This window comes from Physcomitrium patens, chromosome 7 (genome assembly GCF_059467195.1).
Source record: "Physcomitrium patens ecotype Gransden chromosome 7, ASM5946719v1, whole genome shotgun sequence".
NCBI classification, from domain to species: Eukaryota; Viridiplantae; Streptophyta; class Bryopsida; order Funariales; family Funariaceae; genus Physcomitrium; species Physcomitrium patens.
The window spans coordinates 4,805,345-4,825,776 of record NC_143416.1 but is presented as its reverse complement, the minus strand read 5'-3'; the positions used below and the strand labels follow the sequence as shown (position 1 = coordinate 4,825,776).

General features: G+C 40.0%; 3 protein-coding genes across 16 annotated transcripts; 2 read left to right on the top strand and 1 right to left on the bottom strand.

Moving 5' to 3' along the window:
- The first annotated feature begins 1,694 nt into the window (after positions 1 to 1,694).
- LOC112284864 (uncharacterized) lies at positions 1,695 to 6,970 on the top strand. Of its 2 annotated transcripts, XM_090251789.1 has the most exons (6): positions 1,695 to 2,253; positions 3,038 to 3,092; positions 4,143 to 4,295; positions 4,562 to 4,915; positions 5,050 to 5,126; positions 5,253 to 6,970. In XM_090251789.1, the coding sequence occupies exons 3-6, from the start codon at positions 4,178 to 4,180 to the stop codon at positions 6,144 to 6,146; spliced, it is 1,443 nt and encodes a 480-aa protein (XP_090107915.1). In that variant the 5' UTR covers positions 1,695 to 2,253; positions 3,038 to 3,092; positions 4,143 to 4,177; the 3' UTR covers positions 6,147 to 6,970. The 2 variants fall into 2 exon arrangements, with proteins under 2 accessions (XP_090107915.1, XP_024380962.1); XM_024525194.3 differs by lacking the exon at positions 3,038 to 3,092.
- Positions 6,971 to 9,119: 2,149 nt separating this feature from the next.
- Positions 9,120 to 15,033, top strand: LOC112285154 (uncharacterized). Of its 2 annotated transcripts, none has more exons than XM_024525741.3 (11): positions 9,120 to 9,515; positions 9,729 to 9,980; positions 10,849 to 11,457; positions 11,687 to 11,800; positions 12,135 to 12,234; positions 12,642 to 12,710; positions 12,891 to 12,968; positions 13,405 to 13,548; positions 13,802 to 13,852; positions 14,058 to 14,330; positions 14,556 to 15,033. In XM_024525741.3, exons 2-11 carry the CDS (start codon positions 9,898 to 9,900, stop codon positions 14,694 to 14,696), a joined length of 1,662 nt encoding a protein of 553 aa, XP_024381509.1. In that variant the 5' UTR covers positions 9,120 to 9,515; positions 9,729 to 9,897; the 3' UTR covers positions 14,697 to 15,033. The 2 variants fall into 2 exon arrangements, with proteins under 2 accessions (XP_024381509.1, XP_024381510.1); XM_024525742.3 differs by having other exon boundaries at positions 9,120 to 9,525.
- An 83-nt stretch (positions 15,034 to 15,116) lies between these two features.
- Positions 15,117 to 18,728, bottom strand: LOC112285155 (uncharacterized). Of its 12 annotated transcripts, XM_073535152.2 has the most exons (9): positions 17,907 to 18,727; positions 17,115 to 17,537; positions 16,793 to 16,903; positions 16,432 to 16,654; positions 16,248 to 16,329; positions 16,071 to 16,134; positions 15,927 to 15,958; positions 15,789 to 15,826; positions 15,117 to 15,365 (listed from the first exon to the last, which is right to left on the bottom strand). In XM_073535152.2, exons 1-8 carry the CDS (start codon positions 18,113 to 18,115, stop codon positions 15,789 to 15,791), a joined length of 1,182 nt encoding a protein of 393 aa, XP_073391253.1. In that variant the 5' UTR covers positions 18,116 to 18,727; the 3' UTR covers positions 15,117 to 15,365. The 12 variants fall into 12 exon arrangements, 4 of the variants coding, with proteins under 4 accessions (XP_073391253.1, XP_073391254.1, XP_073391256.1 ...); XR_012217837.2 differs by lacking the exon at positions 15,927 to 15,958 and having other exon boundaries at positions 15,789 to 15,867; positions 17,907 to 18,726; XR_012217836.2 differs by lacking the exon at positions 15,927 to 15,958 and having other exon boundaries at positions 15,789 to 15,885; positions 17,907 to 18,725.
- Between the last annotated feature and the right edge of the window lie 1,704 nt (positions 18,729 to 20,432).

Sequence of the window (20,432 nt, the reverse complement as noted above, 5' to 3'; positions counted from 1 at the left end):
TTAAGAATAATTTGATATCTATTTTTTAAATTAATAGTTTATAATTCATTGCTTTGAAATAATATTTTTTTTTGTAATATTGCAAAGTTCTTGTTCAATTGTTGGACATAGATGCACTTCTTTAATAAACCTTAATCTATACCAAACCTACAAAAAAAGATATATTTTTTTCATTTTGTAACTTTATTAAGATCATTTTCTTAGAGCTATTAAAATACTTGAAATTGTAGACATTAAACAAAAAATTGAGTCGTATTCCAATGCAAGATCCTTTCAATAAAATATTTAAGTAAATAATCCAAAGAATATGTAATTTACCAACAACCTATGTATTTCTATTATTTGGGTGGTCTTATAGACAATTTACATAAGTAAATTACAAACATAACACATATAATCATAAATAAATACATGCTTTATGTAGACAAAAAACCTTATTAAAAAAATATTAAAGACATAGATTTTATATATAGTGTGAGAAAATAGTTGTTAAATGTTAATATGCTAGGGGAGTCTAAATTTAACGTTGTAAAAAGCCATTTGTATATATTATATTACCATTTTTATCTTTGAATTTTCATTTGAATAAATTTTGTTTTTATTGTACTTAACACATACATAAACTTGATACATTAATTGCATTAATAAATAAAAATAAAAATAAAAAACATTATGTATCTATCCATTATTAAGATGGTATTGATATCCATGACTCACATGTAAAAGAGTCAATATACATTCAAATTAGAAGGAAAAAAAAAAAGAAAAAAAAAAAAGAAAGAAGTGTGAACAGAACATAAAATAAAATTTATAGCTGAAAGAATTAGAAATAATTTATTTATTTACTTTTTTTTTTGCACTTTATCACTACCCTCTAAAATTGTGAATGTTAAGAAATTTTTTACTTACATACTCTGATTATTATTATTATTTTCATTAAATTTCAATTTTTAAAAAATCTGTTTTACATCTTAATTACAATTGGTCCAAATATTACATAATATCACCAAATCATTGGTTAAAAAAAAGTTAGAAAACCACAATGCTTTATAATATATTTACTTAAAATACATTTAAATCATATTAGAGTAAGGTAAAAAAAACATGCGAAAAACAATGAGAGTAAATTCACTTAATCTTTGCTCTAACGTCTCAACAAAGAATAACACCTACCACACCAGTTTCAATTAAAATAACACTAACAAAAACATAAACAAGATCTATTTCATGTAAAGTAACATGAGAATATTCTATTCCACACCATATTCTACACACACATACACTTAAATATTGTTGTGTAAGATAGCACCACAATAACGGGTCAGTTACAAAAATAACCAACAGAAGAAGAAGAAGAAGAAGAAGAAGCACAGGGAAGGTGAGGTTGATTCGCGTATCTAGTTACGCATCTAAAAATCCACTTCCGATGACACAAGAAAGAAATGAGAAAGCTGGCAAGGGAAGGGAATGGAATCGAAAGGGGGGCGCCGGAAGGAGAGTCCCGGTCCCACAGGATCTATGGACGAGCAGCAGACACAGGAGGAAGAAGAAGGGGAGACGGAGGAGGAGCGGCATCGGAATCGGGAGCGCCGTTCCCATGGCCAAGGCCAGAGCCGGAGGCGCAGCAAGGATCGGACGGTGGCGAGCGAAAAGGGAGCTCTCTATGTCGGGGGTTGTTGTGGTATGGAGTGGGAGACTAGGTCGCTTGGGGTGGGATATTAGGGTGGTGGAGTAGAGCCTGGCGAGCGATGAGCCTGGGAGACCGGGAGGAGGGTGATCGGTAGCCTCGACTCGACTCGACTAGACTAGGCTGGGGTGGAGTAGTAATGCCTGGGGACGGTGCCTACATGGGTGCGAGAGAGAGACGACTTCGCAGAGATCTGGACGAGAAGGTGACAAGGGGTTCGAGAATCGGGGATTTGAGAGAGCGAGTATGGCGTTAGTGTAGGGAGAGGGGAGGTTTGCGGAAGGTGTGCAGGTTGGGGAGAGGAGGAGAAGGAAGGGAGAGGAGAAGGAAGGGAGTGGAGGAGAAGGGAGAGGAAGAGAGGGTAGACGACGACTAAGACGACGACGTCAGGAGTGAGCCGCTGGCGTTTGCGGGAGGGGTGGTGGTGGGAGTGGTGGAGGGCAGGATGGAGCGGCTGGCGCACCCCGAGGGCTTCTCCCCCGCGGGGCTCAAGGTGCTGGTCGTCGATGACGACAACGTGATTCTGAAAATTCTCGAGCGCATGCTGCGTGAATGCAAGTACGCGGGTGAGTTGAGGTTTTCCCTCCCCCCCCCGATATTCGTTTCCTTAGGTCGGGGGAGCTTGTTGAGGGAGTGGAGGGGAGGAGGTGTTGTGTTGGGAAGTGCTCGTTGGGGTCAGGGGAGGACGGGGAGGTGAAGTGTGGATTTTATCTAGCCTGGAATGGGCTGCAACTTCAGCTGAGAGAGATGCCGCGGTCTGGTTTGTGGTTGAGCATGGAATTCTGGAAGTTCGATCAGTGTGGGAGCTGGCCGGGCGGAAGAATTACATTGTGGTGGGGTGGGGGTGGGGGTAAAGTGAGGGTTCCTAGACATTTTCAGGGTTGCGATTTTTGTAATTTTTTTCTTTTATTTTCCCCTGTCTTTGCTCACCTGGTGGATTTTGCGTTGGGAAATGTGCCTACGATCTTCATGGGAGTAGAGTATGAACTTCTGTGTTTCTGGTTGCTGAAAATATGCTCCGTTCAGTGGTTAAATATTTTAGTGGTGTATATTGTATGTCGTCTGTTATAATTTTTTCTTCTTTTTATTTAAAGAAAAGACTTATCCAGGTTGTTAAATTTAAAATGTTTCATTTAGATCCGTTTTCACTCTTGGAGATCAGGTTTCTCAGATATCATAAGTTCCTCAACTTTGTGGTGTCTAAACGTTATGATACGTGCAAATTATTCTGTTTTTTCGAGTATGGTGAAAGTATCGCATGGAACATTAGTGTGTTGGAGTTATGAAGTGAGTTCTGATATTTCCTCGACCTTACTTGTGATTGATTCCGCTTGACGCGGTTCAAGTCAGGGTTGGGAATTGCTGCTCATCCATATTGAGTATACTTTTTTTGTTACTTTCAACGGTACGCAAGATTTCACTCATCAAAATGATCAGAATGAAATATATGTTTTTGCGAAAGCTTTGGAAATGAAACCTTGACACTAGCGCTACTTCCAATGTGTGTCGATACACCGTTGATCTATTATTGATCATTCTACGTCTGATCTCAAGAGATATTGGATTTTTAATTGTTTAGTAAGCATCCATAACTATATGGGTTGTTTGCATGTCTCATTCTCAATTCTCGAGAATTCGTTTGGTGAGCTATCCATTTCATCTATGCCATTTTTATTTTCCTTATTTTCATATTCATTTACGTACCTCCAAGTCTGCTTTATATAGTAATGAAAGTAAAGAGGCGATACGTATTGTTCTTTGAGTGATCAAACACGGATCGAATTGTAGGTGTTCATTCTTGAGGTAATGCAACTGAGTAGGGCTGTTTAAGTAATTTACGTGACCTTGTCATAATTTAAATGTCTTTGCAGTGTGGTAGTTGGAATGTCCACTTTGACAATGGCATCTATGAAGTTCGAGTTTGAGTTTAAACGTGAATTTGGGTTAACTTTTAAGTTCAATCCTTCTATCGGTTCCTTGTGCCTTTCTCTGGAAGTGTGGACATTATAATCTTTTCCTGGTTGATTTTCTATTGGTACATGCCATAATAATTTCGTGGAGTCCAGCTTCCCTTTTATTTAATAAGGCAGCGGGATCAAGTTTTTCTTTTTTTGGTATGCTTGAGTCGTGCGAAGTTGCGATCTGCCCGCATTTAGTTGGATATTCATGTAGTTTGAACATACACTTTTATGTTCGTTCAAAACTTGAAAAGCGATTTCGAGCGACTGAATTAAACATAAGAATAAGTTACATATTGTGTCCTTTTGCTCGCCTTGATTTCGTTGAAATCCTACACAAGTAGGGTGTATATTTGAATGGATCTGTTTACAGTGTTATGTCAACTATATCTCTGTGCGAATCATCATAATCCTGTTTCAGATCCACAATTTTAGATGATTCCACCAACATACAACCCTGATACATATGTTTGGTGGCTGTTTTTTGGGTGCCGCAGTAACCACATGTAATAGTGCTACGAAGGCTCTCGCAATGCTACGAGAGAATCGTAGTTACTTTGATCTGGTTATCAGTGATGTATACATGCCAGACATGGACGGCTTTAAGCTCCTTGAAGCGATTGGGCTGGAGTTGGATTTGCCTGTAATAAGTAAGTGAGGATACCGTACGGTTCCGCTTGTGTTTTGTTGATTAGCTGCTGTGGTTTATAGTAATCCTAAGATCTCTCTAGGGTACGATGTAAGTTTTTAAAATTTTATTTTAATTAATGCTAATCCCATACTAGGCCCGCTATTACAACCCTTGTCTGCAAGATTTCTCTTTGTGTAAATCTAAGAACAATGGGTTAGGTTACGGGTATCTTTTTATTAGCGAAGGGGTTTTCGCCATGCTAATGCGTTTTATTGATGGCTTCAGTGATGTCAAGAGATGGGGAAATTGATTCTGTTATGAGGGGAATTAAACATGGCGCTTGTGATTATCTCTTAAAACCTGTCCGCCTCGAAGAACTTAGAAACATCTGGCAACATGTGGTTCGCAAGCTTGTTTCACCAATTTTGGTGTCGAAAGAGGAATCGGGGGAGTTGGATGAGTATCCCAAGCACCAAGATAATGCAGATTTTGATGCAACATCACGTAAGAGAAAAGAAAGGTTGGAAGATGAAACTCAGCTTGTGGAGGACGTGAATAATTTGAAGAAAGCTCGCATCGTATGGTCCCCTGAGCTTCATCAACAGTTTGTCAACGCTGTTAACTACTTGGGTGTAGACAGTAAGCTCCAATCTAGATGCTACACGTCTTTGCGAATCAGAAGATCTACGCACATCAGTAAAGGGTTCATAAACCTCATTAATTAGTTTTTGCCATAAACGTAGAGTGATCCTAACTTTCATTTTTTTCTGCAGAGGCTGTACCCAGGAAGATACTAGATATTATGAACGTTCAAGGCCTTACACGAGAAAACGTAGCAAGTCACTTGCAAGTAAGTTAGTTTTCTAACCTTTTGATTTATTCAAATGAAAGTATCTCTCTACTGACAAGTACTTAGATATGTTTTCTTATCAATTGGAAGGTAAGATTTATTTAGAATGTGTTTGCTTGAGCGCAGAAGTATCGATCGTATTTGAAGCGCTTGATTGGGGTGACACCACAACCGCATCCTGTAGCCTCATTTCAGGCGGCCGAGAATGGCACCTTTGGGGGAACTATGCAAATACAACCAGGCGGGCGCCCCACAGCATCTTCCAGCACCAAGGGTCTAAACCTTGGTGGTGCTGCAGCAATCTCTTCTATAAGTGGGTTAAACCGGGGAGGGTCACAAATTGATGCTGCGACACTGAACACGTTGGTTCAGCTTCAAAGTCTTCAACAGAAGCAACTTGGCACAACTGCTAGTCGGGTGGGTCTGACTACAGATCTGGTGAGCCTACAAACCCCAGCTGATCCGACCGGGCCTCAGATGCTGGATTCTTTTGAGCTTGACCTTCTGATGAAGGCCCAACACGATAGTCGGCAGCGAGGTGGCGGGGGCACTGATTATACAGCCTTGTTGAGTGGTAGCAAGGACACTCTACCCAATATGAGCAGCTTGAGGGGTCATGTTGAACTTAAGCCTGCTGCCATGGGCTCTACTAACCTCCTTGCTGGTAGTGAGCCAATGACGGCAATGTCAATGAGTAATCTGCGAGGTTCTGATGATTTGGGTCCTGGTTTGGGAGGCGTAGACGTAGGAAGGAGTCATCTTGTGAACAAGTGGGGAGGAGAATTTTCAAATTCTTCTGCGTTTTCTTCGTTAACCTCGCGGAGTAATGGTGGTGCTGTTTCTGAGAGTAGCTTCAGTATCGACTACGGTGACATTCCCGATGTGCCTCCTGAGTTTTTAGTTGCATCACCCTCAGATCTGTCTCTCTTGGGGCAACTCCAAGCCTTCGATCAAGGAGAACTTGACTATGACCAGTTATCTCAACCTCGATGGTCAATGTCGTACTCTAGCAAGGCATAGAAAGGCAGCTTTTTCTCCACAACATCGGTTTGGTCTCTCGTGAGTAATGCAATTCCACTTTCTAAGGCTGCTCTATTTGAGGGAGGGTTTCCATGCGGTTCTAGGTTGGAAATTGAAGAACTCATGTTAAGATATGTCTAGAGGTTATTCAATAACGGATTTGGATGCCTGCCTAGTTGCTGCTGCCCTTACTCTGATTGCATCGCTTTGCTCTACCCGTAGCACCTTGGTTGTTTTAGTGCTAGTCACGCTTCCTTGTATCCTACTATGCAAAGATTTACTTTTATCTTGCCAGGTGCAAGACCTCTGAAGGTTTTGCTCTTAGGAGCTGTACTTTATGTTCCGTCCTTGCCCAGGAGGGGCCAAAAGTAGAACAACGCAAGTGGAACCATGAGTTTCAAGGTTTCGAAGTTCTTTTGAATTGAGATTGGAAAGACGTGACCTTTTCTCCGAAGGCAATTGCACTGGACACAGCATGTAAAGCTATCAAGTTTCAAAGTCATCCATTTAGCATGCAGTGAGTTTTGTTGGTCGTAAGCCTATGGTAGGGTTTTCCCTAGTGTACAGTTTCAACATCTTTTGTGCAACCAGTAACCTGATGGACGATGTGAACTTCCCACTGAGAAGCTATTCTGTTTCCTTGCGAGCTCATTCCTCATGATTGCGTTAGGTTGTAGGCGATCGCTTATTTTGGAGCATAGTTTGGGCTATGATGATGTACCATATAACTTATTCTAATTAGCAATAGCCGTAGTAACTCGTGTGCCATATTATTTTCTTCTTTTGTAATTGAGAAACGGACTCGTCCAGTGGATGCCAGTGAACTGTAATTGTGTCGTTATTACGTCTGCTTGTTCTTGTAGTGCTTACTGCTTAAGACAAATGAGTACTCACTAGGGTCTAAGGCGTGTTTACATTAAGGATTAGTGTTCCAAAAATGTAAGCATTTTAGTCTGAATGCGTGTCATTATTCATCTTAGGCAGTTTTCTTTTACTACTGCTTTTCACTACATGAAGTGAAAATCAATCTTGAGAGATATTGATGAGATTGTAATTAGAATAACCTTAACTTACAATATTTTTAGCTTCCTAAGGAGTGATTGAAGCTTGGTCCATCACCTGCCAATTATTGGTTGTTAGATGACTAGTAACTCAATGTTTGTTTTCAGTTTTACAAAATAAGAGGAACGGAGATTTGTAGTGAGACAAACTAATTTATGGTTCTGTAGTTGACTTCAGGACTCAAAGAACAAATGGAATTGTTACTACATCCGGTTAGTAATTGCTTGAGCTAATCACCCAGGATTTGCATCATTATTTAGTCACAATATAACATATGTGTCTCCTCTTCAATCAGTGAATCAACTGAAAACATCAGATAATCCTATCTCTTTCCTCATAAATTCACACAAATTTACGAGCAATCCACGTAATTATCAATATTCGTGTGTTACACATTTACAGTAGACAAAGTCCCACACTTAGGGTAACTAGTATGTACTGTGTATGAATGAACAAGAAGCATTCATAACTTCCTGAACCCCTTTCATCTGCTCATCAACTTCATGCATACTTTAGTTGGCAACAAAGCCACAGCATCACCGAATGGATGCTCAATCTCAATTCTCAACAAAGATGAACACAACACATGTACAAAATGCGATGATAGACCTGATTCCAGCTCACCATCTACGGTTTAGATGGCTTTTGCCAAAGGCGACGCGTTGTCAGTATGGGAATTGGGAAATCTGAATTATCCATCTCCATCACAGGCTTCCCTGGGTAAAACATGACAGCATGGTTTTGGGTACACTGTACTGGCACAAACACATCCAGCCGCAGTCTTGTAGCAACAAATTGATCAGTGTCGTCCTCATGCAGTCGTGAAATGCTCACACCGAAAAACTTGATTGTACAAGAACAATCTCTCACAGTGATAAGACTGCTGAGAACATTATTTGGTGAAGTCTCGAGATTCACAAACCATACCCACACGTTCCCCATCGTTCCAACCCAATGAGGAACCCATACGGTGAGGTCGCAGGAACTAAACACGAAATATGCGGAATTAAGTTCCAAATTAACACCATCTCCGAATTGACTCCAACGTGGGATAAATATTTCTCGGTAAATTCTTTGAAACGTCAAGTCAACAAATCTGTGAACCCTAAAACGACTGGGTGCATGTACCCCTTCATCTGAAATACTACTAGAAAGAAAACACCCACGATTCCCTGCTGAAACAAGAAAGCCCCAAATCTGCTTTTGTGCCCCACGGTTCAAAATTCAGCTCTACAGTGCCAGAAGCAAAAATCCCCATTCCTTCTTATCATTGCAAGACATATGACCTTCGAAAAGAAGCCTGAACATAACAGAAGTTCACACTCCCTTGCTTGCTGTAAAGCAGGTTGCATTCCAACAGACCTTTGCACAAACAACCAATCACCAATCATGAGCTACAGTTTGGCTCCCACCGCCTCGTGAAGGCACAAACAGCATCAGCGAAAGCGCAAGCCGTGCATTCCAATTATTCCCCAAAGGTGGGCACCGCCGGTGCCCGACCCCAACAACGATTCCCGGTCCCGAACCTCCATCAACGATGTGTCTCAAACTCACACAATGTTGTTCGAACCATCCATTTGAACTTCACCAAAGACCGATGCGCGGGTGCTAGATTCTTGCCAGCGAATGGAACCTAGTTTTCTACTCCATGGATACATACTCTATACTGAATACAATAGATTATAATAAAATGTAATACGCAACAAATACAACACACATACAATACAATACAATGTAATGCCGAACTGCTCCTGTGTTTGTTTGTGTTGAGGCGGCGCTTTCGGTTCTCATGAAGGGGAACGCGAAATTCATCCACGATGCATATATCATTCGTACCTTATTCGTTTGTTCTTGTTCGATTGACACACGAGGCGTTCATCCGCTAGAAAAACCATGCCAAGGCAGTGAGGGAGTCGTGGTTTGACCTCATCAACGAGCAGGAGGAGGCGGTTTGTGAGGAGAAGACGGAGCTTGGGCCCCGCCATAGCCAGGTGCGTGCTGCAGGGCACAAGGTGGAGGAGAACATTGCAAGAGCGTTGCAGGAGCGAGCCATCGAGTGCGAGTGCGAGAGAGACAGAGTGGATCGCCGAAGGCTCAGTCCTAGCCACACTCCGCATTCTCCGACGCAGCCTGACCTGGCCCAACTCCCTGCTGCTTCTTTTTCCCCACCTTTCCCCTTTCTTTACCCGTTTCCAGTCTAACTCGCCCCTTCTCCTCCCCTTTCCCTTCCCTTCCCCTGCATCCACACCTCTGTCTCACATTGTCACTTCACTTCCTCGGCAGATTTGCATTCCGATCATTCCACTCGTGCGTTCATGTTGCTACTCGACTTTTTCTCTTCCTCTGCATGCGTGCTTCCGATGCTTCTGCTCAGTGATTGCTAACCTGTTCTTGGTTGGATGAGTTCACGCTAATCTTGTCAGTGTTTGTGGTTTATTTATTTATTTAATTATTCTTGCGATTTGATCGTGTGTATGTGTGTGGTTGTGATTTTTTTTGATTTCTTGTTAATTTTTTCAGGATCACGGTTATGAGGAGATGAAGATGGTGCTAGATCTCTGGTATCGGATGGCGGTTTTGAGAAAGTGAGCTTGGCTGGCAGCGAGGACGCTTGGTCAGAAGGGGGTGAGTTTAGAGGAGGCTTGTGGCTGTGAGATCGATTAGAGGGGGTTGGAATTGAGAACAAGAGATGGCGGAAGAGGAGGATTCATGGCAGCGCGGGGTGAGATTGGTGTTGCACTTGGATTCGATCCTTGAAAGTGATCCTTACATGTACGTTGTGTTCCTCTCTCTGCTGTGGTGGTCTGAACGTGCGTTGTCGTAGACATAGGGTTGAATTATCTATCGAATTATTCTTCTCTAATTGTTGCTAGGTTATTTTAGTTGTGATCTGGAGGTCATGACCAGACATTTAGAAATCATCAACAGCCTGCATTAAGTTTTGTGTTACTTGGTAGTTGCAGTATTGGATAGCGAATAGATGCTTTGGCGCCTCTTGATCACTCGGCTAGCTGCTTCACTAGAAATAATCTTGACACAGTTCATCAGGATTGGCTTGTGTCCCAGCGGTTTTCACAATATATGGGTGTTCGGACTCTTCTCGAATCTAGTAAATGTCTTGAAACAGCTTGGAGGAAGCTAGGGAGGCTTTGATAAGTTACTCGTATGTTGCTAAGGAGAAACCTGCAGAAAGATTCTAATGATGTTCTTGCGAAATACGTCTTCTACAATATTAGTGTTTCGGAACCACAGGTTTCAATGGAAAGGAAGCGTACGAACCTGTTTAATGAAAGCTCTGCAGTTATCCGATTCAATTCCTACCCTCTCAGTCGTTGAATTAGACATTGCGTTCGTTAATTAGCAGGACATTTATCAATCTTGATTGAACGAAGCGTCACAGTCTGAGAAACCGGTTGCCAGATACTCTAGGTGTAATATGGTTCCGTATTTTTGGCTTTTCAGTGCTCATTTATCAATTCGTGCTGGTCTGTATGGTTCCACGTTAGCTTGCGAATTTTATTGGGGATGCGTATCCTTCAATCAAGTACTTCAGCTGTGTCGGACTATAACATTGGAAAGGAATGCCTCCGACTCCTCTTTCACAGTTGTCCTGAGTCTTGAACTTTGGTGTATGCTGCAGTGACGAGCTCGGGTTTGTGCATCCATCCCAACTGGAGAGTTTGCATTCTCTCGACAATTTTTCTTTAGATCATGAAAAGCCCTTTTTCATGAAAACAAGGAGAAAACCTGAGGGTCAAGAGGAAGCGGATGACTCTATTCAGTACGCGGAGGATTGTTCCCAGAGAACTGATGGACCTGAAGTAGAGGCTGAACCGCCTGGGACCAATCCAGATCAGAGTTATCTGAACAATGTGCAAGGAAAAGTCATCGACTTTCCGTATGACAAATCAGCATTTTGGTGTGCTCATCACAAGCTCGCCATTGCTGTACCTGCTCTTGCTCCTATTTACGAAGTAGCTAAAAAGGAATTTCTTGCAAATAGGAAAGCATATATGCAATGCATGGTTGGTACAAAAAGTCTTGGCACGTCTCCGTCCCCCTGCACCTCTCAACTTTCAGAAGTTAGCTCGAGCAATGGACACGCTAATGGTTACGTAAATGGTCATGGTAATATTATTAAGGATGGAGTGAATGGATCTATCAAGGACTCACTGCAGACGAATCTCATGCTGTACACAAGAGTTTTGGTGATTGTGAATAGTGACTTTGCAAGCGCCTGGAATGCCAGGTAAGCTTCTCAATGACCACTTAGGTCGATCGCGTCCATGTTGATGCGTAGAATGCTTTATCAGGGTCAATGACATTGCAGAATTCTCGACACACATGCCGCGCGAATTATTTGCGAAGTTCTGGAATGCAGTGCTGGGTGTGCAAGTTGCAAACGGGCAATTGAGATGCCTTAGTTTACGATTAGATACAGATAGTTCAAATCTGGTTTACACATCACTTTTGTGCAGAAAGCGTATATTATCGAGAATAGAGGCAACTGAGGAATCTCTTTTGTCCGAGCTTCGCTTAGCAGGGATGGTATTAGCCTACGGTCCAAAGAGCGAGGAATCGTGGGCTTACAGGTTTGTTTTGTTTTCAGCAGTTCAAATTTTTAGTTGTTATATTTGGTGACAGTTCATGCATTCAGGTGTTTTGAGGCTACATTAGGCTTTAAATATCAATCTATCCAGGCCTCAACTTGTTTGGTACAGGTTTACCATTCGGTATTTGTACGTCTTAAATTGCAATCACAATTATAAAATATGTAAGAAATATGCTTTGACCATATTATGGTTACTAATGCTAGTTCAAATAGTTTCACTTAGACCCTCCTTGTTTCTTTGCCCAGTTCCCCCTTCCTAAGTACGCTACAATTTCGTCTTCTTGACGTTACAGCTTTTATCACATCTTGTGCAGGCGGTGGATTATTAACCGAATGATTGCAGTTGGAATTCATTGGAAGACTGTAGACTTAGTCTTAGAACGAGACTCAATGCTTGTGGAGGCCATTGCTGGGGTATACTATCATTTTTTCCCTCTAAAATCATCTAAAATTTCTTGATTTAGTTCTTCCTTCCAGTTTTTGAAACATTTTCTGTTCAATCCATAATGGCTCGATTGAATGTGAGCAATCTTGCGCATTTACTCGCATTCCTGTAGATCTTCATTGTTCTTCGACTGTAAGAACCGTTCCTCCGAACTCTTTCAGCATGATGTGGCTCTCATCATCGTCCTATGAAGAGGAAAATCAACTATGGAGTTTGAAGTGATTTTAATATAATGGCTCCAATCTCTTGCGTCTGTGACCTTTTTTTAGTGTTTTGAGAAAGAGCCATACAAATACAGCGAATAACGTGATCATCAGATTCTGTAGTACTCTGTAATTATCATCCAATTCTAAGTAGCTGTTTCCTGGTGTTGTAGAGGTCGACGATGAACTACCGAGCGTGGCGCCATCGCTATTGGCTTGTCTCGCGCATGTCACTTAAGCAGGTTACATGTCGTGTTTTTTACGGATTTCTATGCGCCCCCTCTTCTTTCTTTCTTTCTGTTCGAGGAAAAAGGATATTTTGGCTATGATTCTGCACGAAAAGTACACTCTAGCTTAATGAAAGAATATGAATATTCCTCTTGCTAAAGTTGTTCTTGTGACTTATATTTCTTGTGATATAGGTAGCCTCAGAATTACAGAACACAAAGAAATGGGCGCAACAACATGTAGCTGATAACTGCTGCTTTCATTATCGACGGGTTAGTTTCTTTTAACTTTTCCTTGTCACTCATCATCTTGTTGGTCCCCTTTTTGCCGCATCAGATAATATTATATTCTTCATTCAGGTCATGTTGGAAGTTCGTAATAGTTAATTCAGCGTTCACGGATGACTCAACTGCATTAAGATTTGTTCTCATGATCAGAATGTAAGAAAATTAGCTGCTTTTTGGAAATCAGAGGACTAACACTGACCTTATTTGTAAATAGACTCGGTAATAAGAACTTATACTCTGTACGAAACTCTGGTGAAAGTTCATTCTAGCATGATTTCTTACTATCACGAGTTTCTGCATCAAGAAACTAGGCTTCCATATTTAGGCAGTAGATTTACTTCTAGTCATGAAACCCGCTTCTCATTGGTTTCGGTGCATTACTTTACTGGATTCCTTACTAAGTGGGAGAATATAATTGCAGTGTCTTCTTTTAGGTCTACTTCAAGCTGGATTAACGCCCAACAGCAAGAATGTGAGCTGTCCAACTCTAGCCGATTCTAGAGCCCAGGCTGGCTTATCTTCTGCTTTGTCTATGAACCCGCAGCTTTTGACTAAATTATGGAAGGTAATTCATGCGCTCATTATTACCTATGAGCACGTATTCTTGTGGACTTATAAAATGAGGCTGAGTGATTTAGTTTGAGTCCATTATTTTGAATTCTCGAGTTTGACTGTCAAGGACAGCAGTACTTGCCTTGTTGATCACCAAGATGCGGATGATTGCTCTCCCTGTTCCTAAGTGATTCTTAGGTTTCAATTTGATTATGATACAAGAAATCGCGTGACGTTCCGAACTGATTACGTGTTTTTACCTGCAGGAGGAACTATCCTGGAACAAGGATTTGATTGAACGTTTTTTTGGTCGCGAGGTACTTTATATTCGTTTTGCCTTTTGTTCCTTTACTTTTCATCTTCTATTATAAATAAATTGTCATTGAAAGCCGAAGTCCACATTTTGACGAAGTACTTGTAAGTGGTGCAATACATGCAAGTTCTGTGAGATGTAGTGCTTCTGATCCACAAAATTTCCTGCTATATTTTAATTACCTCGAGACAAATTTGCTGCACTTGTAGGCTTTATGGCTACATCGGCGGTTTTTGATCTGGGGTTTCGGCCACAATTCGAAGATCTTCAAGTCGACCTCACTTCCAGTTGTATCTAATGATGGTGGCAACACAACTCCGTTATCTGAAGGGAAGGAGTTTTCTCACAAAGCTGCCCGGCTTGCTGAAAGAGAGCTTCAATTTGCTGATGCTTGCATTTCTGCGTGCCGTTCAGATACGTTGGATGATGCATGCAGGCAGCGAGAATATGCAGCTTCTTACAAACTATGGGTACTTTTGCTGGTGAGTCCAAATTCAAACAAACTTTGTCAGGTCTTCGAGTTGGTCAATGAAGTATTGGTGTGCCGTGCTGTTATTTTCGGTCGTATGTATTATCTGCTGCGGTGCTTCCGGCTCAACATGTAAAGATGGAAGATTATTCCTTTTTAGACATGACACTTAGATCCTTTCCTGTCTTCAACATGTGAGGTAATGGTGTTAATCATACGAGTGCGTGCAAAATTGCAGCATGTAGGAGGAAAGGAAGATGGGATGAACGGAGAGTCAAACCATAGATTATTGGAGCTGAATAATCTAGAGCTCTTGCTGAAGGATGTGGGTCCTCATCGTGACTGTTTATGGAATGGTCTGATTCCGAACCTGGTCTAGGTCCCCGTTCAACACGAAATGAATTAACTGACTCGAACTATCGTCATTTATGGAAATCAGCCCATCACCTTTTACTAGTATAATCAATTAAGGACCGTCAGAACTCTAGTTTCTGTAGTACCTAGATATAGATCTCTAGTTTAATTAAGATGGAAATAGGCGAAATGTACTCGTTAATGTGTCTTCATTCTTGGTATAATAAGCTCTAGTGAGTGCAGTAATCTCATACAAACGGCTCCTGGCTTGTCATAGAATATTTAGTGCATCTATTTATGGGCTATATATACTCATCACAAGTACTATGTGAATGGAAGCATGTTAAAGTTTTGCCTAGTTTTATCGTTGAGTTACTCCAAAGATGTATTGCAGAGTTTCCTTTGAACGTTCTTAGTTGCAGTGGAGTTGGCAAATGGAGAAACATGTGATAATTGATAGTGTACCAGTAAATTTGCTTTTAGGGTTCATACAATTGCTGTGTTAGTTTCTCTCCAGTTCTAAACTAGCTCAAGGTTTCATGTCTATCAAAACTCATGCCTATTCAACTTGCTGTGAAGTTTCGCATGGATATGAAAAGTGTTGGTTCGTCATGCTGTCGTGGCTGTCGGGGGCATTAAAAGTAATATCGCTCCCAATATTCTGTTGTGATGCGCCGTCCTGATATGAAAGGTCCTGCTTCGAAACCAACATCATTGAGATAAGTAGAGAGACCCCAACCTTCCAAATGCAGCATGAAATGTTGAAAACATCAGTGCTTGGAGGCAATCTCGGAAATCTACAAAAACGCTATCACATCTTTCCTCTAGGTTGCCTTCGAAACACGGAACAAAACGATCGAAATTAATTACAAGCAGTGCGCATTGGTGAGCAGTGATTCACAAAACCGACAGAATTCACTACCAACAGTCAGGAAGTAGTGGAAAGTGCACTTTAGCAGGATCCCGCCTTTTCTCGTTTTAAGAGGAAAAGAACTTTGCGTGCACACGTGCAAAGGAAGGAAGCCCTGACTGGCTCACATCTTGAAGCAAATGATTTTCATTAAAGCCCACTGGACATGTTCTCAATCTAGATGAGTATTTATGATTGTCGGGGCACCTAGTCATCTGCTGAAGGTGTCAAACTCGATTCGTGTCCTATACCATCCAGCAGTCGGTCTGGAAGTCAACGAAAATATCTGCTACAATATAATGAACTAAGCCCAAACATCCAAGTTCGTCAGTCTTGTTAGGATACGAGGCACTCTCATTCTTTCAAACACCACCGACCTAGACACCAAAACAAAATGTGACTGTTGTGTGTACGAAATTATGTCATTTTGCTGATAGTTCTTTAACAGAGAAAATTTCTTAAGTTGGAATAATCGCATTGTGGAGTTACCCCAGGTGAAACAGAGGGTCTTTCTGGTAGAATCTTCTGGGGGCGACACTCTTTCTAAGCGTTCCTGCATTTAGTTTGAAGAAGATCTATGTTTAGGCTATTCATGAATGAGATGCGAACTTCGCTCCAGCCAAACCTTAGTATATGTGTGAAAATGGTGACAGGAATTAATTGTACCTTCGACATTCATCCTCAACAATCGACTGATATATGTCCGACTCCTTCTGCGAGGCTGAGCGATCCACTTCTTCATGGAGGTCTTTCACATCCTGACGCAACGCACACGTCAAGAAATTGAATGACATGAAACTGTTAGAATTTTTTAAAAACAAAAAAGTGTCTTTTAGAGTGTAGAATCCACCTCCACAGGAATTGCAGAATCAGGAAGAGAGTTGCCAGGTACCACGCAACTTCTTGGAATGAAGTCGCTTCTCAAAGATTGGAGCTTATGCCTTTGAGATTGCAAAAGAGCAAATAGAACGGATCTCTCCCGTTTGAGAGAGGCATTCTCTAACTGCAGCTCCGTTATTAGTGCGCTAATTTTTTTATCACCAACCACCTTCTGTCTCTCTAATTCCGCATTTCTGTGCAAAACAACTTGACTGTTTTAAAGCAATCTTTATAGCATCCAAAAACAAGTTGTGGTAAGCACATTCTTCAAGACAATTTCCGTCAAATTCAGGAGGAGCATAGCTAGAGCAAGGAATGATTAAATGAAGCACTTTTCAGCAAGTTTGCGCAGAAGATAAATTGTTTGTTTCATTTCTTCGCTCAGTGTGTCGAGCTGCAACTGTACGGAGTCCACATCAAGCTCTAAGAGACACTTCTCTAACCTGCTCACATGCCCTGTGCCACTGCCTGTCAGAAGCTACATGGGGGGCATGGCAACAGAAATTTCTCTTATCACAAATAATAATAACAACGAAACTAATATTAATGATTTCTGTTTTTAAAGAAAACAAATTTTGGGAAGACATCTACAATCAATTAACTGAGTTGCAAGGACATGAGAGCCGTAAAGTAGGTTAGTGAGAGGAAAGTTACCTTACTTTAAGCTCCTTGTTTATCATTTTCAAGTGACGCTCGCTTTCAACACGTTTCCTCAGCGCACACTGAAGAGCATTGCAAAGGCGTCGAAGGGATGCGGCGCCGGAGGGAGGAGGTGCCATTAAACCCCCACTCCGGAGTTGCGGGTCAACCATAGTCAATCGCGGCAAAGCATGTGCTTTCGTTTCATCCGCTCCATTGCCCTCAAATTCGGTCTTCAGGCACGACTTCGGAACTGCTTGGCACACGCTCCCATCGCCTATGACCCATGGTAGCAAGCCATGCTGCTTCCTGCATTGGTCTTCCACTCCACAAAGCGCGATGTCATTGGCAGTACAATCCTGGTTTTTGCAATCTTCGACTATGTCACCCCAGCATCCTTTGCAGGCTGCACTTACGGAACCAAAAGTTGCAAACAGTCTGCGAACATTCAAGTAATAGTGATTAGTTTTAGATGCACATCATTTTATGCTTTGTAATTCATCTGTACTACGATGTGATTTTCTAGAGAATCCTCCCGACTGCTTACTGTGAGCTCATTTTTGTGCACATTAACTTCATGTGCACTGCAAGTGATAAATGCCTGGTATTACGGTACAAATATCTTGCCGGTTCTAAAGCAAAGAGAAGTACAGGAACTGGACGTATCCCAACCCGGAACATTCTGTGCCTCGAGCTTTCAAAATTACTTGGTCAAAGGCTTCTGATGCTTGGTACAAGACATTGCTGATCCACATTACTCAAATTGTCATACGCGACGCAAAGTGAAAACGAAGTTGTGAACATTACATCTCCTCATTACCATCTGTACTTGCGCAACTGAAGCACTCCTCACTTCGGTCACATCCTCCCTGTCCCTCATGTTCGCCCCGCGACATTGAAAATCCACAAGTCATTCCTTTCATTCCGGAAGCATCTTCATATGTTGCAGCATTCCCTTCCTGACAATGGGGCTCGGTGATATCTTTGCCATCATCTTCACAACAGTTACACGCCATTTTTCCAGGACCTACTGCAATAAATCGGGGTCGACGCCAACTTTCACTCCCTCAACTAATTTTCATTGGACCTTTTCATCCTTTCCGACAGCATCTCTATCCGAAGTCGCAGCTACATGAGCGAATGTCCCGACTGGAAGGACACCGCCGTCCAGAACACAACACACCATCTTGTCATGACCCAAACGCTCACTACCACTCGCCACAAGGTAACACCAAACTTTCATATTCCGCGCCGTCGTTTCGAATCTCTTAAAACGGCTCTAGAGCACAAACCATGATAGTAATGGAACGAAAAACCAGCATCTCTTCAACGTTGGCACGAGTAACAATTCTCAGCTTCGAAAGAGAAACGATTCATTGCACAAGCTCTCCATCCCTCTACACGCCGGCGCACTTTTTTAGTCTCACTTATCAATTTGTGAAGAGCCGTGCCGGCTATTGCGGCATTCCGGAGTTCGTTAGATTCGTGAGCTGCCGCATGATTATGTAATATCTGAATTCAATCTAAAGACAGCAAGATCCTTGCCGCAAGTAAACGTAGTCGAATGCAAAATGTTATGCCATGAGCAGCAACCATTCAGCCACAACATGCGATCACAACACGACTAAATGTATTTGATAATTGAGTTTGTGGATATATATATATATATATATATATATAATTTTATTATGAATTTTTTTATAAAATGTAAAGAAGACATTGAAACATATATATATATATATATAGGACATTGTTAACTGGCATTTAAAAGAGTGTTACTTCAGGAAATCCTCCACAATAGCTAATCAATATAATTTGCTGAATGTTGATATTTTTAGTCCTAGACAATGTTTAATCTTCCAAATTGTAATATTGTGATTTTTTTTAATAAAGAAAATCGTATTATTAGAATTTTTGTGAGCAACTTGTAATTTGATTATTCTTGTCATTGGTTACATTTTTTCTTAAAATCTTAAAGGAATACACTGTTATGTTTGATATGTTCTAAGTAATATATATTCTGAGTAATATATTGTAATCAAACTAGATATAAGATCATATCCAAAAATATTAATGTATTAATATGTTGTAGAAATAGAATTAAAATAAATAATAATAAGAATTATAAATTCACTTCTTAACTTCATTATAAAATATATTAAATTTATTTAAAAATATAAAATAAATCTCTTTTATATGCATAATATCATGTTGACTAAAAAATAATATATAAATCTCAGTTTTTAAAAATAAAAATATTTATTTATTATATTTTAAAATAAATATCATTATAATTTAATTAAATATATAATAAAGTATTAAAATAAAATATTAATAAAAAATTAAAATTTATATTTTGATTTATAATTATAGAATTGTGATTTTTAAATTATTCATAGAAAAAATTATTTAAAAAATGATTATTGAAGAATTTATTTGTCAATTTTTAGTATTAAATCTAAATTTTCATGATTTTTTCTTTTGTTCTTTTCTTTTTGTTCTTTTAAATATATACATACATGATATGAATAGATTTATTTAATTATCATTTTTTTCTAATTAACAGTGTATTATAGATATTAATGAAGTTCATATATATTTGAATTATAAGACAAATTATCATTACTTTTGTAAAAATTTCTTGAGATTCAATTCTTTAAATTACTATCATTGCATGAATTATTATTCATGGAATTGAATTCAAGTAGAATATTCTAGATTATAGTCATTGCCTTCCAAACTTGCCAAATGATAGGTGAGTAGTGTTGAGAATTTTGGAGTGACAGAAGAGTAGCTGGAAGTAATGAGCACATATATACATAAGAGATTGTATTGATATGGTTGTTTCTTGTATAGAAAGAAAAGAAGAGAAGGTTTTCATAGTATTCAAGGACAAAACCATAGATGAAGAAAAAAGAGTATAACATCATTTTTCTTAATTATTTAAAGAATTCATTAATTTTTTTTATTTGAGAAAAGCAAGTCATTGCACACTAATGCTATAAGTAAGTCAGCAATGGTTGCACAAAGGAAGAGCTTTGGTGAGGAGATCAATAAGGTTATTTGCAAATTCAATTTTCTTGATCTAAAGTGCTTGATTAATAATCAAGTCATGGATATAACTAAAATACTTTGGATCAATATGCTTTGTCTTGTCACCTTTAATGAAACCAAATTGCATCTGTGGAATACAAACACTATTGTATTCATATAAGATAGTTAAAAAATGATCATATGAAAGTCTATAAGTTATCTAAATGAGTTTATCAATTGATTACAACCAAATACATTCTTAAGATGCTTCATGTAAGGCAATAATTTTTATATGGTTGG

Excerpts from the sequence above, each read along its gene's own strand:
- LOC112285155 (XM_073535152.2), bottom strand. The coding sequence starts at position 18,115 with ATGGCGTGTAACTGTTGTGAAGATGATGGCAAAGATATCACCGAGCCC. Across the intron at positions 17,538-17,906 it reads ACAGATGGTAATGAGGAGAT|ACTGTTTGCAACTTTTGGTT; the intron begins GTAATGTTCACA and ends GAATGTTCGCAG. Across the intron at positions 16,330-16,431 it reads ATTCTGCAATTCCTGTGGAG|ACCTCCATGAAGAAGTGGAT; the intron begins GTGGATTCTACA and ends AGGATGTGAAAG.
- LOC112285154 (XM_024525741.3), top strand. The coding sequence starts at position 9,898 with ATGGCGGAAGAGGAGGATTCATGGCAGCGCGGGGTGAGATTGGTGTTG. Across the intron at positions 9,981-10,848 it reads CTTGAAAGTGATCCTTACAT|TGACGAGCTCGGGTTTGTGC; the intron begins GTACGTTGTGTT and ends TGTATGCTGCAG. Across the intron at positions 12,711-12,890 it reads CGCGCATGTCACTTAAGCAG|GTAGCCTCAGAATTACAGAA; the intron begins GTTACATGTCGT and ends CTTGTGATATAG.
- LOC112284864 (XM_024525194.3), top strand. The coding sequence starts at position 2,133 with ATGGAGCGGCTGGCGCACCCCGAGGGCTTCTCCCCCGCGGGGCTCAAG. Across the intron at positions 2,254-4,142 it reads GCGTGAATGCAAGTACGCGG|TAACCACATGTAATAGTGCT; the intron begins GTGAGTTGAGGT and ends TGGGTGCCGCAG. Across the intron at positions 4,916-5,049 it reads TAACTACTTGGGTGTAGACA|AGGCTGTACCCAGGAAGATA; the intron begins GTAAGCTCCAAT and ends TTTTTTCTGCAG.